The following is a 16,880-nucleotide window of genomic DNA, read 5'->3' as shown; positions in this document are numbered from 1 at the left end:
GGGGGTGGTTTGACGGCCTTCCGATGTGGCACGTCGCCGAGAGGGCTACGCCCCAACCAAAACCTTTTGGGTTTCATCTCCATAAGAGTAGTTGAGTTTTGACGTTGCCTCGCCAAGCCTACCATAACCCTCCTTTACCCGGGCTTGGGACCGCCTATGTTGAGACAACATAGGATGACAATAAAATATAGGGTTTAGAAGTAATTTTCTTGATTGTCAATTTTCCATGCTAAAGATGTAGAGTCCCTTTGGAATGGGGATAGGTTTTATCATGAAATAATGACACTGTGCACTACAATATCATTTAGAGTCAATTGCAATGTTATCTAATTGTCACAATGGTGGTTGGGTCTCAATTCTCTGGCTACAATGTCTGATGTATAATTGCAACAGTTAGATGTAATATACATTTTATTGCCTTTATCAGGGGGGTTCATTGAGGACAGATCACTGGAGGGCAAAAGTGGACTTGCTCCTAATTAACATAGCTACAAGTGCTTGCGACTCAGGAGCAGGGTATGATCCATCAATATCCAAAGTCGGGGAGACAAGCATATCAGACTATCGACTTGCTTCATTGAAAGCATTGCTGGCATCTTTTCTTTCATCTCCTCATGCCCGGCCACTTTATTTAGCCCAAGGAACTGAACTATTTAGAAAAGGTAAAATCTCATGTCTATCATTTACTTTTCTGCAGATGGAGTAATTAATTTTGTATCTCGTAATTAATAGATGGTTAATTGAAAGGAAAAAGGGAGAGTTTTGCTTGAACTATCTCTGGATATATACAACAAAAGCAGGCTTTGTACTATTAGCTCTATGACATGGTGCAATCTGCAGCAAGAACAAAAGATAAAATATACTTGGTACTTTCATACACTCATGGTTCATGCCTGCCCACGTTAGCGCATGAGCTTGATTTGCCTTTTTGGCCTGTGGATTTGGTATATGGAAGGAGTTAGCAGTTGGCTAGGGTGGCTCCATATTTTCATGAAAGTAATAGTGTTGGCTAGGGGGGTTCCAGATATCCTTTAAAGTAACAACTATCATCTCTTGTTTATTACAGGGAAGCTAGAGATAGGCACTACGCTCGCAGAGTTTTGTTCGCATGCTTTGCTGGCTTTGGATGTTCTTACGCACCCACGAGCCCTTTCTCTAGAAAAGGCAGGTCCTTTAGTTCCTGGACTCAACCGCAGTGAACCAGAAAAGGCAATTTTTGGTGCTAGCACATTTAACTTTTCACCATCCCAAGGGCAGCGGCAGGTTATTGCGGATGAAGATACTTATGATGATTGGTTGCCATCCATCAAGGATAATGAACCGTCAGAAAAGTCCACTCTTGTAAAAGAAGTTCCGCAAATTGATTCACATACAATTGCTGAGGCAGAAGAAGATGTTCCTGCATGCAACAGGAGTGATACCATTATGGTGGTTGCGGCCACAGAAAAAACCTCCGAGCCAATGACAGTGGATAATCCTTCTAGCTCCAATGTTGCTTCAAATCCAATCTACTCAAGGCCACCTGAAGCACAGAAAGCTGCAGCTACCCCCTTTCGAGAGGAAAAGCGTGTGGATCATGTTGATTCTCTTCTTCAGAATAAAAGCTCAGCTGTGGTCAACCTACCATTCCGCAATCTGGCAACCTCAGGTGAAAAACCATCTGACCCAGGTGTTGCTGCTCCGAGCAGCTATAAAGATGTCTCTTCAACCCGCTTCATTCAGCCCATCAAGGCAGACTTGTCTGATACAGAGTCAGTAGACTCGATGCCAGAGATACAAGACGGCGACCCGGATTCTGACTATTGAGCTTCCTTCAATCAAGGATAAACATATACCCTTGCCTTTTTTCGTCCATCTTTATCAGCATATCCCTTGGGGTCGAGCCATTTTTGCCATTCCCAAAACGTATACCGAGTATATGGCTCTGTTTATCTAAGAATGACCATCGGCTTAACGTTCGAGTATTCTGTTGCTTTCCGTACATATGACACTTGCATGGTTTGCCAGCGCCTTTGTGCCCAGTGCAAGGAAGATGTGGCAGCTCTGTAGAAAAATTATACGAGGATTAGTTATTACTTTTTTTGAGAACCTGAAGAGGGACAAGTTGACAAACGTTAACCATGAATTCCAAGCCAAAAATGAGTGGTGATACAAACCAGCTGTTCAAGCAGAACAATAATATAAAACGCCAATGGTTGACTGTATAACACTTGCTGAGTTGGGTAAAACTAATTAATCTAGACTCCATGCACGAAAGCCTGAGTACAAGCACTTGTTTTTGACATCAGATCAGTAAATTAACAATTGTTAATTACGTCTGATCATCGTAGAACGGTAGAAGCAACGAAAAGAAACATGGCATCAAAAGGTATTCTGCGCTGCCAAGTTCTGTATCCTTCACGGCAGCATGAAAGAAACGCCATACAGTTTATATCGCCATAGACGAGGGCAAATTTATTGGACCAATTAATCATTTGCCGCCTTTGCTCTGCCTCGGTCGAAATGACCCATGTTATATTGCAATTGATTTTTTTTAAGGTCATATTGCAATTGATTGTATACCCCATCTTTGATATGTCGCATGTAAAATGCCCCATATTAAAAATAACCAGCTCTCTTTAGTTATACAACAATTACAGATAGGAGAAGACGTCACCTGCCTCGACCAAGATCTCCAAAATTACAGAAAAGTCACGCAGCTCGTCTGTACGCACGCGCGCAGCCTGCTTCGTTTCCCGGTTCCGAATGCTCCTCCACCGTGAGAGCTCCTCCAACCATTCCTACTCCATGTGGACTCGGTGGGGTATCCCTTGCTCCCCGGAGATGGACGGGACATGGCCGACGATGAGCGACGGTAATACCCGGTATTGTCTGATAAACTCTGAAACTCTTCCGGTGATCCCAAAACGCTTGCGGTTTCTCTTGAAACTATTTTAAATATTAATAAAACAATTTAAAAAATATTTCCTCGTTACTCCTGTCCTATCAAGGGAAAACTTTGTTTTTGCCACTCTAGTTTCTGCCAACTTTGCTTATGCCACTCTAGAATTTGACATCTCACTTTTGCCACTCTTAGCTTTTGACAATACATCACAAATGCCATTTCGTGGCAAAAACGATAATTTTTCATTTCACTTTTGCCACTCTTAGCTTTTGACATGTATCACAATTGCCACTCTATTTTTTTTTGCTTTTGCCATGGAATGACAAAAGTGATATATTATCAAAAGCTAAGAGTGGCAAAAATGAAATGTCAAATTCTAGAGTGGCATAAGCAAAGTTGACAAAAACTAGAGTGGCAAAAACAAAGTTTTCCCTCCTATCAACATCCAACGATCATGAAACGGATTGTGATTATCTTAAACTTGTGACCCTGTAGATTTGGTAATAAATAGACATGAACAAAACCCCTTTATTCAATGACCGATAGCGGAATCGTGGACATCCATATTGATCCTTATGATTACACAAATGACATTCGAGTGAACCCTTGGTTATAATGTGCTATTCCCTTTGCTTCGCGATACAATTTATAAAACCCGAGGTGGATATATCGGTATCCTCTTGAGTCATACACATGCTTACTATATTGGTGTTCTCGTTATCGGTTTTGTTCTTCTTCCGCGTTGACATATTTCGGCATCCCTGTGACATAGTCACCTGTGTATGGCCAGACGATGATGGATGTCGTTACACTAAGAGGGCTGTAAGAATATCTCTTCATCATCGGAAGAGCAAATTCCACTCTCGAGCTATCTAGTCCTTTGTCAAACTTCCCGATGAACCCGTAAGTTGTCGTTATAATCATCGTGTTACAGATGACATTTGAGCAACCTCAAAGTTCATCGTACAGTAAGAAGTGGCTACGACACTCTCATGGTCTAAGAAACTAAATCACACGTTAACACTTTGTGTTATACCTCTTCTCTTGCAATTTCAGTGTCAGGATATGAAACTACTTGCAGATTGATTGGTCTGGTGGCAATGATATTCAACAGTGCATTATCATGGCTAGGAGGAGGTTTACACACCCTACTTCGTTGAAGTGATATTCACAGCAGCATGGAATATATGGATCCTTAGAAATGGGAGGGCCTTTAGGGGTGAAAGGGTCACTTTTGGTGTCTACAGATGTAAATTTGTATATGATTTTTTCTTGCTAGCACATAGGGTTAATGCTTCTATTAGACCCAAGCTCTAAGCCTGGCTAGCTGGCCTCCCTTGAGGCATGTAATAGGTAGGTAGTTTTGTTTCCTTCTTTCCTGTCTTTAGTATCTAGCTTGTACAATTGAACTTGGTTTCTTGGTTGCTAATAAAAGACCGTTGGGCTTTGCCCTGTAGTAGTTTGTAAAAAACACTCTGTGTTATAACAATTGACTTCTAACGGTATTATCTCAAAGTATAACAACCAAGTTTGGGTCAATTCAATATGATCGTTCGTCTAACGTCATGCTTTAAATGTTGTTTTAGGATGTTATACTTCATGATATCCTAAGGTCGAGAAAACATGATCACCAACAACAAACAACACTTGAGCTAGTTTTAGAAGCGAGACTAGGAATCTTATTTTGTCGTTTATCATTTCACACGTGTATATAAGTTTTCAACTGAATCACACATTACAAGATCATAACAGTTATAGCATAGAATATAAACTCATAATTATGAACATGAAAATATAATAATACAATATTATTGCCTCTAGGGCATACTTCGAACACATGGTGCATTTGGAATAAGATGCATGCATGACCACTAATTCCCTATCTCTTATTTCTATGAATTAAATGTGGCGTGAGAGTTAAAGCACCTTAACTTAATTGGACTCAAAGTGAGCGTAATATAGTGGAAATCCAAAAAATTTAGATGAACCCTTTAAACCGGAAAGGAGGGAGGTTTTGTTACATATAAACTTTATTTTATTAGATAAATTGACGGCCACTCGAAGCTGATACGGTTTGAATGAGGGTAAAAAGGCGAGGAGAAGCGGTTCCCAATACGTAGAACGACCAATGATGCATCATCCTTCGCATGCTGAGGGAAGTAATAGTGGTAGAAGCAATATGCAACGAGTCGATGCCGTTTAGTATACTACTACTAGTATGGACCGAGGAGTAGATGGCCAATGCACACCTGAATACAACGAAGCTTGTGCTTCTCATATAAAGGCTCCCCACCAGTCCAATCCTTCTACGAAATCGTACGCACCTACACACCTACACCAAGGGCAAAAGTGATCACTCCAATCGCAATATCAAGTGAAAAGATGCTAGACCCACGGAGGCGATGAGCGCGAGCATCAGCCGGCTGTGCCAGATGATCCACGACGCCAGCTTGCGGCCCAACACCGAGAAACATCTCCAGGTGGTGCTTGCAGCCGCCAGGGCGAGAGCCTCTTGGACGACACCTTCGTCCTCTTATTTGACTAGGCCCTCGTCGGCTTCCTCGACAAGTTCACCGTCATTAAGAAGCTCGCAGACGACCTTGATGCACGCCTCTAGCTCACGCGCCCAGGCTCTGCGATGCCTGCCCCTGCTACTTGTGATAGGCGATGGGATTCCTCGAAGAGGAAGGGTGATGTATTATAGTAGCAGATAGTATTTCCCCCAGTTAAGAACCACAGTTTATCAAACCAATAGGAGATATCACACAAAAAAGATAAGCGGTACCTGCACACACACAAAGCAAATGCTAGCACCCAACGAAGACAAGAGGCTTGTCAATCCCCTTGTTCTCACCAATTGCAAGGATTAAATCTGATAGTGGTACATAGATAATAAAATAAAAACAAAATAAAAAGGAAATACAAAAAGTGAAACCATGTGCATGTAGCTATCGCTTGTGCAGGGTCCCGGGAAGGGTCCGACCACTTTGGGTCTATTGTACGCAGCCTTTCCCCACTTTTTGTAAGGCAGTAGTTTTACCACTGCGCCAAGGCTCCCCTTCAAAAAGGAAATACAAACAACGAGCAAAACTTAGAATCTTTAATATTCCAGTTCTTACCACATCCTTCTTGTTAGGATTTAACCGTCGATGGTGATCAATAACCGATTTAGCATCAGGTTCCATATTAATATTGTGCTGACATAGAGTGATACTAATGCCCTTAATATCATCAAGAGTATATCCAATAACGGCATGGTGCTTCCTTAGAGTTTTTAGTAATCTCTTTTCTTCATGTTATGTTCTGAAAGGTTAGTACTGATAATAACATGATATATTTTCTTTTCATCATGATAAACATATTTCAATGTATCAGGCAATTGTTTTAATTCAAACACATGATCAACTTTAGGAGGAGGAGGGCCTCCAAAATTTTCAACAGGCAAATTGTGTTTAAGGATAGGTGGTTGATCAAAGAACATCTTATCTATTTCATTTCTTTCATTCATGTGCATATCATTTTCATGGTCTAGCAAATATTGTTCCAATGAATCAGTAGGAGGTACGACAACAAAAGCAAGACCAATAATTTCATCTTTACTAGGCAATTCTCTATCATTAGGTTGTCTATGGAATTTAGAGAAATTAAACTCATGAGATACATCACCAAAGTTAGCACTCGCAGTTTCTTTGTTGCAATCAATCTTAGCATTAACGGTGTTCAAGAAGGGTCCATCAAATATAATAGGACCAAAATCATCTTGTGGAGAACCACAGATTAGAAAATCAGTAGGGTATTTTATTTTTCCACACAAAACTTCAATATCTATAATAATCCCAAGCTATGAAATAATATATCTATTCGCAAGCCTACTAGTAACATCAATATCCTCTATCTCAACAGGTGCAATATCGTTCATAATATCTTGATATAAGCTAATTGGAATAGCACTCACAATAGCACATAAATCACATAAGCCATGATAACAATGATCTCCTATTTTAACTGAGACAATAGGCATGACAACGACCTGTTTATTCTTGTCTTTAGTATCAGGCTTGGCAATTCTAGCGGCTTCACCACAAAAGTAAATAATATGCCCATATATATTATTGACCAAGAGATCTTTGACCATAAAAACATTTGGTTTAACTTTAATTTGTTCAGAGGGTCTAGGTGCTCTAATATTACTTTTGTTAACCACAGTTGAAACTTCCGCATGTTCCTTTATCCTAACAGGAAACAATGGTTTCTCAATATAAGCGATAGGCACAACTGGATCAACATTGTAAATGACATCTTTAATTATAATGGGTTCCTCAATCTTTTCTTTGATAGGGTGATGATATTTGAACCACTTCTCCTTAGGAAGATCAACATGAGTAGCAATGATTCACAAAAGGAAGCTACTATCTCGGAGTCAAGTCCATATTTAGAGCTAAATTTATGAAAAGCATCGGTATCCATAAAAGATTTAACACAATCGAACTCAAGTATTATACCTGACTCATTAACTTTGTCGAGTTCCCAATCTTCAGAGTTGTGTTTAATTCTTTCCGGAAGATTCCATCTGAATTCAATAGTTTTCTTCATAAAGGAACCAGTTGAAGAAGAATCGAGCATGGTTTGGTCATTATGAGAAAGTCGAGCATAAATATTTTGTAAGATAATTTCTCTTGAGAGCTCATGATTGGGGCATGTGTACATCATGTACTTAAGCCTCCCCAAGCTTGAGCTATGCTTTCTCCTTCACGAGGTCAAAAATTATATATATAATTCCGATCACGATGAACCAGATGCATAGGATAAAACTTTTGATGAAATTCCAATCTCAATCGGTTCCAATCCCACGTTCCAATATCATCGCATAGCCTATACCATGTCAATGCCTTCCTCATAAAAGATAAGGGGAAAATCTTCTTCTTAACTTCATCTCTGGGTAGACCTGCAAGCTTAAATAATCCACAAACTTCATCCACATATATTAGATGCATATGAGGATGTATTGTTCCATCTCCTGCATAAGGATTAGCCAGCAGATTCTCTATCATACCCGAAGGAATCTCATAATAAATAATTTCAGTAGGTGCAGTAGTTTGAGAAGAAAATCTTTGTGCTTCCGGTCGACGTGAAGATACCCCGAACAAACCCCTCAAACGATTGTTTTCCATAGTAACAAGTGACAGTAAATTCGAGCATGTAATATAAATGTTTCCTTATCAAATTCCCCTCACCAAAGGCGCGTAACTCCCTGGTAACGACGCTAGAAAAGAGCCTTGACGACCCACAAGTATAGGGGATCAATCATAGTACTTTCTATAAGTAAGAGTGTCGAACCCAACGTGGAGTAGAAGAAAATGACAAGCGGTTTTCAGTAAGGTGTTTTGTGCAAACACTGAAATTATTGGTAACAAGTAGTTTTATAGCAAGATAATTTTGTGACGCCCGGATAATTAAGCTACAACAACCCTCTACTAATGATGCCATGTCATCACGATTACTATTGTTAGTTTCATGATGATTCAAATCTAGTTCGAATTCAAAATCAAAATCAAGTCAAACAATAAAATTTTTCAAATAGTAAAACTAAAGTGTTCGAAATGTAGCAAATAAATCATAGATGATTACGGTGGTGAAACCAAATTTTAATAAATTATTTAAACGCACTAAAATAAATAAAACGACAACTTAAACAATTAAATAAATGCCTTTTATTAATTATAAAATATTAAACTATTTTATTTGGGGTTTAAACTTTTTGTAGCAGTGGTGTAACTAGTAAAACTAATTTAGGTACTAATAATATATTTTACAAAACTAAAATAAATTGATGAATGTAATAAAATACAAAATAAATAAATAAAATAAAAATGAAAAAAAGACTAAATAAAAGGAACCCCCCATGGCCCACTGGGCCGCTAGGCCCATCTGGTCCCAGCCAGACCTGACTGGCCGACCCACCAGCGCACCTCTGGCCTACTTAGGTCGGCCTCCCCCCGCTAACCCTAAATCCCCAGATCCTCCACTCCCCTCGCTCCTCACCCCCTCTGCCCGATCTGAATCGGGGCACGGCCCAGATCCCGTCGCCGATCTCCGCCGCCTCAACGCCGCCCCATCGTCTTCGCCGGTGTTGCCACGCCCCGCCCCGCGTTGGATGCCCCCTCGACCGCCTCCTCGCCCCATCCACATCTCCTCCCCGCCGCCCCCCTCGACCCTCGCTGCCCTCGTCCCTCCAACGCAGATGAGGCCTGGGCTCCGGCCTCTCTCCTTCCCGTCTGCCCGCTGCGGCCTCCACCTGCCACCCGCTCGGCCGGCCGTGCGTCGACGCTCTGCTGCTCGTGCCCACCTCATGGCGCCATGGCTGACGACATCGTCCCCTGCACCCCCTCCGCTCCCCTACTCCGCCACGGTCGCGCCGTCACCCGCCTGCGCCTCGTCGCTGCCGAACCCGCAGCCCCCCAGCCATGCCTGATGTGCTCGCCTGCACCACGACCATCCCGCCGCTTGTCGCTGCTGTTGCTGCTACTACTGCACATGGCGCTACCGGCGCTGCTCGCGCCACTCGCCGCCTCGCTCGCCTCACTCGCCTCTGCCTCACCGCCCCTGCCCTACGCTTCGGCAGCCCTCCCATGCGCCTCGTGCCGGCCACCGCATCCCTGCGCTCGGCCGGCCTTGCTCGTGGCCGCCCCTAACCTCGCCCCCAGCCACCGCGGTCGTGGCCGCCGGCGCCGGCACCCGCTGGCCGTGCCCGGGTCCAGTCCCGCACAAACTCGGCCGTTCGGGCGACGGCCGACGCGCGCACGCCCATTAGGCCACCCCCTGGGCCATTCCCACGAGGGGTTCACCCCAGAACGAGATTTAAAAAAAGATAATAATAATTAAATTAATTAATTAATTAACCTAATTAATCTTGTTAATTAACCTATTAACTACCTAATTAGTCTAACTGAATGTGTTAGTTAACTAGGCAGGCAATGACAGGGGGCCCCACCGACAGGCAAAGTTTGACTGGTCAACTGGGTCCCCCTGGTCCCACATGTTAGCCCCTCTGGTACAACCAAAGTTGGGTGCACCTAGCATTTCACATTTATTTTCGAATTAAATTAAATTCTAAAAATGAATTAAAACTTTGATAATTAATATAAAATAAACCGTTCATCAGATGAAAATACTTTGTACATGGAAGTTGCTCAGAACGACAAGACAAATCTGAATACGCATTTCCGTTCGTCCGCCACACGTCCCTAGCATAGCGAACATGCAACCGTACCCCTCCGGTTCGACTGTCCGAAAACGTGAAACACCGGGAATACTTTCCCGGATGTTTCCCCCCTTTGTCAGTATCACCTAATACCGCGTTAGGTCACACCTAGCACCATTATATGTCCTGTCATGCATCGTCATGCATCTGCTTGCATTATATTCATTGTTTCTTCCCCCTCTTAAATCCCGTAGACTACGAGACTGACGCCGCTACTACCCCAATCGACTACGGTGTTGACGACCCCTCCTTCTTGCCAGAGCTTCCAGGTAAGAAAATCCCCTTTGATCAACCAGATATCGTCCACTCTCTTCTCTCTTATTCTTACATTAGGTTTGCTATTGTTGTTGATTCAGCTCCTATTATGTTGCATAGCCCATCATTGTTGCTACAATTGTTGATACCATTACCTGCTATCCTAATGCTTAATATAGGTTGCTAGTATTACATTAGTGGCCCTACACTCTTGTCCGTCTGCCATGCTATACTACTGGGCCGTGATCACTCGGGAGGTGATCACAGGTATATACTATACTATTACACACTTATGTTGATGATTCGGAGATGGGGGCTGAAGGGGCAGGTGGTTCCACCCAGGTAGTGGTGGGCCTGGGTTTCCGGCAGCCCCAGTGATTGTTACTTTGTGGTGGAGCGACAGGGCAGGTTGTGACCACCTAGGAGACATGTGGTCCTGGTCCCTGGTCGGCGTCCGCAGTTACTTCAAAATAACACGCTTAACGAGAACTTTGTATTTGAGCTGAGTCTGGCTACAAGCCTATACGCACTAACCAACTATGCGGAAACAGTTATGGGCTCCTGACATCGTGGTATCAACCAAAGACTTCTTGATGTCAACGGTTGAGCGGCGCGCGCCGGATTGGACTGGAACTCCCGCTCTTGTATTAGGGAGGATAGGTCTGCTTCCGGCCGCCCTCGCAACATGCATGAGTGCAATGGGCGTTGGGCCCAGACCCCTGTACACTTAGGATTTAGACCAACATGCTGACCTCTGTATTGAGCCTAGGTAGGGCTGCAATGTGTTGATCTTCCGAGGCCGAACATGACCCAGGAAAGTGTGCCCGACCGGAGGGATTGAGCATGTTGGGTAATGTGGTGCACCCCTGTAGGGAAGTTTATCTATTTGAATAGCCGTGTCCCTCAGTAAAAGGACGACCCGAAGTTGTATTCCGACCTTATGACAACTAGAACTGGATACTTAATAAAACACACCTCTTACAAGTTCCAGATACAACCTGGTGATTGTTTTCCCACATGGCGACGAGGGGAGGATCGCGGGTAGGTTTATGCTATGCGTTGTTCCTTGATGCTGCACTTGCTACTCTCTTGTACATGCTTCAAGATGGAGGCTGCCAGAAGCGTAGTCTTCGATAGGCCTAGCTATCTCTCTCTTATTCTGGCATTCTGTAGTTCAGTCCATAGATACTACCCATTTCATTGATACCAATGCATATGTAGTGTAGATCCTTTCTTGCGAGTACTTTGGATGACTACTCACGGTTGCTTTGCTCCCTCTTTTCCCTCTTTTCCTTTCTTCTCGGATGCCGCAACCAGACGCTGGAGCCCAGGAGCCAGACGCCACCGTTGATGACAAATCCTACTACACCGAGGGTGCCTACTACTACGTGCAGGCCGCCGACGACCAGGAGTAGTTAGGAGGATCCCAGGCAGGAGGCCTGCGCCTCTTTCTATTTGTATCCCACTTTGTGCTAGCCATCTTATGGCACCTTGTTTAACTTATGTATATACTTAGATATTGTTGCTTCCGCTGATTCTTTTATGATCGAGCACTTGTATTTGAGCCCTCGAGGCCCCTGGCTTATAATATGATGCTTGTATGACTTATTTGTTTTTAGAGTTGTGTTGTGATATCTTCCTGTGAGTCCCTGATCTTGACCGTACATGTTTGAGTGTATGATTAGTGTATGATTGAATTGGGGGCGTCACAAATTTGTAACGGGAAATAAGTAGCAACGGTAACAAAAGTGCAGCACGGTAGCCCATTCCTTTTTGTAGCAATGGACAGGCCAGAACGGTCTCTTATAATAAGCAAAGCATTCTTGAGGACACACGAGAGTTTCATCTACTCACTTTCATCATGTTTGTTTGATTCACGTTTGCTACTTTGATAATTTGATATGTGGGTGGACCGGTACTTGGGTGCTGTTCTTACTTGAACAAGTCTCCCATTTATGATTAACCCCTCTCGCAAGCATCCGCAACTACGAAGGAAGAATTAAGATAAATCTAACCATAGCATTAAACATATGGATCCAAATCAGCCCCTTACGGAATAACGCATAAACTAGGGTTGAAGCTTCTATCACTCTAGCAACCCTTCATCTAATTACTTCTCCATAATGCATTCCCTTAGTCCCAAAGACGGTGAAGTGTCATGTAGTCGATGTTCACATAAGACCACTAAGGGAAACAACAACATACATATCATCAAAATATCGAATGCATACCAAATTCACATGATTACTTATGACAAGACTTCTCCCATGTCCTCAAGAAGAAAAGTAACTACTCACAAATCATATTCATGTCCAAGATCAGAGGGGTATTGAGTAGCATAATGGATTTGAACATATAATCTTCCACCAAATAAACCAACTAGCATCAACTACAAGATGTAATCAACACTACAAGCAACCCACAGGTACCAATCTGAGGTTTTGATACAAAAATTGAATACAAGAGATGAACTAGGGTTTGAGATGAGATGGTGTTGGTGAAGATGTTGATGAAGATTGGTCCTCCCACAATGAGAGGGTTGTTTGTGACGACGATGACTTCGATTTCCCCCTCCCAAAGGGAAGTATCCCCAACGGAATCGCTCCACCGAAAAGCAAAAGTACTCCCGCCCAAGTTCCACCTCAATACGGCGGCGCTCCGTCCTGAAAGCCCTCTCCTTATTTTTTCTAGGGAAAATGGTCTTATATACCAGAAGATGGGCACCAAAGGCTTGTCAGGGGCCCCACGAGCCACCAGGGCGCGCCCTGGTGTCTCGTGGGCACCTGGGTGGCCCCCTTTGGCATTTATTTATTCTATTATTTTTTATTTATTCCAAAATAATTCTCCGTGAAATTTCAGCTCATTTGGAGATGTGTAGAATAGGTATCTTTGGCATAACTTATTCCGGTCCAAAATTCTAATTGCTGACAATCTCCCTCTTCATGTAAATCTTGCAAATTAAGAGAGGAAATGCATTAGAATTGCTCAATAAAGTGTTATATTGATTAAAAACATTAATAGTAGGAAAACATGATGCAAAATGGACGTATCACATGTCATCTTTCTTAAGGCGCTACTCCTTTTTTATATTAACTTAATATTCTAGATGCATGCTGGATAGCGGTCGACGGGTGGAGTAATAGTAGTAAATGCAGGCAAGAGTCGGTCTACTTGTCTCTAACATGATGCCTATATACATGATCATTGCCTTGAATATCGTCATAACTATGCGCCTTTCTATCTATCACTATGAGATTTGATCCTTGTAGATAACCGCCAAGGGGATTGACAACCCCCTTACTTGCGTTGGGTGCAAGTATTTGCTTTTCTGTGTGTAGGTGTTGTTAATGAGGTTTCGCGTGGTTCTCCTAGTAGATTTATAACTTTGGTTTTTAACTGAGGTAAATACTTATATCTATTGTACTGCATCATTCTCTCCTCTTCGACGAAATCCCAACGCGGCTCACAAGTAGCAGGGAGAAATTCTAGCACCGTTACTGGGGAGACATCACCAAAACCTATCAAGTACCTTCACATAAACTATTATCTACTTGTTCTTACTTTCATTTTCCATTCGCCTCGTTTTCATTTCCCCAACTTCTAACACAATTTTTACAAAAACATAAAAATATTTTCGTTTGCTTGTTTGCTCGCTTTGTCGCTATGTCTCAAAAGAACATCAAGTTGTGTGACTTTTCCAATACTATGAATAATGATTTTATTAGTACTCCAATTGCTCCTCATGCCACTAGTGGGGAATCGTGTGATATTAATGATGCTTTTGCTAAATATTGTTACGAAAAACAATGTTCTGGTAGTCCTGATGAAGACGTTGCATCCCATCTTAATACTTTTGTTGAATTGTGTGATATGCAAAAGGAAAAAAAAGATGTGGATAATGATATTGTCAAATTGAAATTATTTCCATTCTCGCTATGAGATCATGCTAAAACTTGGTTTTCATCCTTGCCGTGAAATAGTATTGATTCTTGGGATAAGTGTAAGGATGCTTTTATTGCCAAGTATTTTCCTCCTACTAATCTTAGTTCTGTTAGAAATAAAATCATGAATTTTAAGCAACTTGAGCATGAACATGTTGCACAATCTTGGGAGAGAATGAAATTAATAATAAGAAATTGCCCCACTCATGGTTTAAGCTTATGGATGATCATACAAAAAAATAGGCGAGATTAAACTTTGTTTCTAGAAATCTTTTAGACTCGGCCGCAGGGGGTACCTTTATGGAAATCACATTAACAGAAGCTAACAAACTCCTTGATAATATTATGACAAATTATTCACAATGGCACACTAAAAGGACCCCAACTAGTAAGAAGGTAAACTCAGTCGAAGAAATTAATACTTTGAGTGATAAAATGGATGCGCTTATGAAAATGGTTGCTAGTAAGAGTGCTCATGTTGACCCTAATGATGTGCCATTATCTACTTTGATTGAGCAAAATAATGATGCTATTGATGTGAATTTTATCTCTAGAAATAACTTCAACAACAATGCTTATAGGGGTAATTTCAATCCTAGGCCGTTTCATGGGAATTCCTCTAATAATTATGGCAATTCCTATGGTAATTCATATAATAATAATATGATGCCCTCTGATCTTGAGATTCACTATGTCTCAACAAAACACCAAGTTGTGTGACTTTTCCAATACTAATAATATTTTTTATTAATACTCCAATTGCTCCTCAAGCCACTAGTGCGAAGTCGTGTGATATTAATGCTTCTTTGTTAAATGTTGTTACAAAAGAACAATTTTTGGGTAGCCCTGATGAAGATGTTGCATCCCATCTTAATACTTTCGTTGAATTGTGTGATATGCAAAAGAAAAAAGATGTGAATAATGATATTGTCAAATGGAAATTACTTCCATTCTCGCTACGAGATCATGCTAAAACTTGGTTTTCATCCTTGCCGTGAAATGGTATTGATTTTTGGGATAAGTGTAAGGATGCTTTTATTGCCAAGTATTTTCCTCCCACTAAGATTATTTCTCTTAGAAATCAAATCATGAATTTTAAGCAACTTGAGCATGAACATGTTGCACAATCTTGGGAGAGAATGAAATTAATGATAAGAATTTTCTCCACTCTTTGTTTAAGCTTATGGATGATAAGACAAAATATTTGTGCGGGATTGAACTTTGTTTCTAAAAATCTTTTAGACTCAGCCGCAGGGGGTACCTTTATGGACATCACATTAGGAGAAGCCACAAAACTCTTTGATAATATTGTGACAAATTATTCACAATGGCACACTGAAAGAATCCTAACTAGTAAGAAGGTAAAGTCTGTCGAAGAAATTAATACTTTGAGTGATAAAATGGACGTGCTTATGAAAATGGTTGCTAGTAAGAGTGCTCATGTTGGTCCTAATGATGTGCCGTTATCTACTTTGATTAAGCAAAACAATGATGTTATTGATGTGAATTTTGTCTCTCGAAATTTCAACAACAACACTTATAGGGGTAATTTCAATCCAGGCCATTCCTGGAAATTCCTCTAATAATTATGGCAATTCCTATGGTAATTCGTATAATAATAATAATAATAATAATAATAATAATAATAATAATAATAATAATAATAATAATAATAATAATAATAACAACAACAACAACAATAATAGTAATAATAACAATAATAACTATAATAATAATAATAATAATAATAATAATAATAATAATAATAATAATAATAATAATAATAATAATAATTCGATGCCCTATGATCTTGAGAATCGCTATGTCTCAAGAAAACACCAAGTTGTGTGACTTTTCCAGTACTACTAATAATGAATACTCCGGCTTCCCCCGCTTCCCTAGCCCTCGCTTCCCCCGCTTCCCTTGCCCCCGCCGCCTGCCACTCCGGTGGCGGCGTCCCCTAGCCCGCGCAGTCGGCCACTCCGACCCCGGCGCCCCCCCTCGCCGATGGCCGCTCTAGTCCAGCCTCCACTCCCGCCCAAGACCCTTCCCTGTCTCGTGGCATGGCTAGCCCACTTCTTCGGGGAGATGTGCCCTCATCGAAGGACGAGGGGCTCGACCGCTCACGCTCCTACTGCGAGGTTCTGCGGAGCTTATCGCCGCCGTCCGGACCCTCGTCGCCCCGCCGATCCCCCGCGCCGGTGCCCCGCCCCGCGGGTTCCCTGCGCCATGCGCCGGGCGCTTCACCGTCCCAAGCTCCGCGCTTGGCCTCCATCATCGTCCGGGAGGCGGACCCTCCTCCGGCCTCCCGCGGTGGATGGCAGACCACGGGCCGCAAGCGTCGCAGGCCGCGGCGTCGTCTGGTTTCCTCGCCTCTCCCCTCCATGAACATCTGCCCCGGCCTGCCTCCGGATCCGGCGAGCCTCTGCTTCAACTGCCTCAGTTAGGAGCACATCGCCGACATGTGCACCAATGCGTGGGTCTGCCTCCGCTGCCGTCAGCCTGGCCATCTGGCCATGGAGTGTCGTCTCCCCCGCTC

At 42.4% G+C, this 16,880-nt stretch overlaps 1 protein-coding gene across 1 annotated transcript in view; it reads left to right on the top strand.

Moving 5' to 3' along the window:
* The window catches only part of LOC119295656 (proline-, glutamic acid- and leucine-rich protein 1), an 18,236-nt gene extending 16,161 nt beyond the window's left edge, over positions 1-2,075 (top strand). The window contains exons 12-13 of the mRNA XM_037574098.1: positions 428-662; positions 1,067-2,075. Of these exons, the coding sequence (XP_037429995.1) occupies positions 428-662; positions 1,067-1,806 (975 nt within the window). The 3' untranslated portion in view covers positions 1,807-2,075. The remainder of the gene's footprint in view (positions 1-427; positions 663-1,066) is intronic.
* Positions 2,076-16,880: the final 14,805 nt, after the last annotated feature.

This window comes from Triticum dicoccoides, chromosome 4B (genome assembly GCF_002162155.2).
Source record: "Triticum dicoccoides isolate Atlit2015 ecotype Zavitan chromosome 4B, WEW_v2.0, whole genome shotgun sequence".
In the NCBI taxonomy this organism is placed as follows: Eukaryota; Viridiplantae; Streptophyta; class Magnoliopsida; order Poales; family Poaceae; genus Triticum; species Triticum dicoccoides.
Note: the sequence above shows the minus strand (reverse complement) of the source record. Positions and strands in the feature narration are given on the sequence as shown.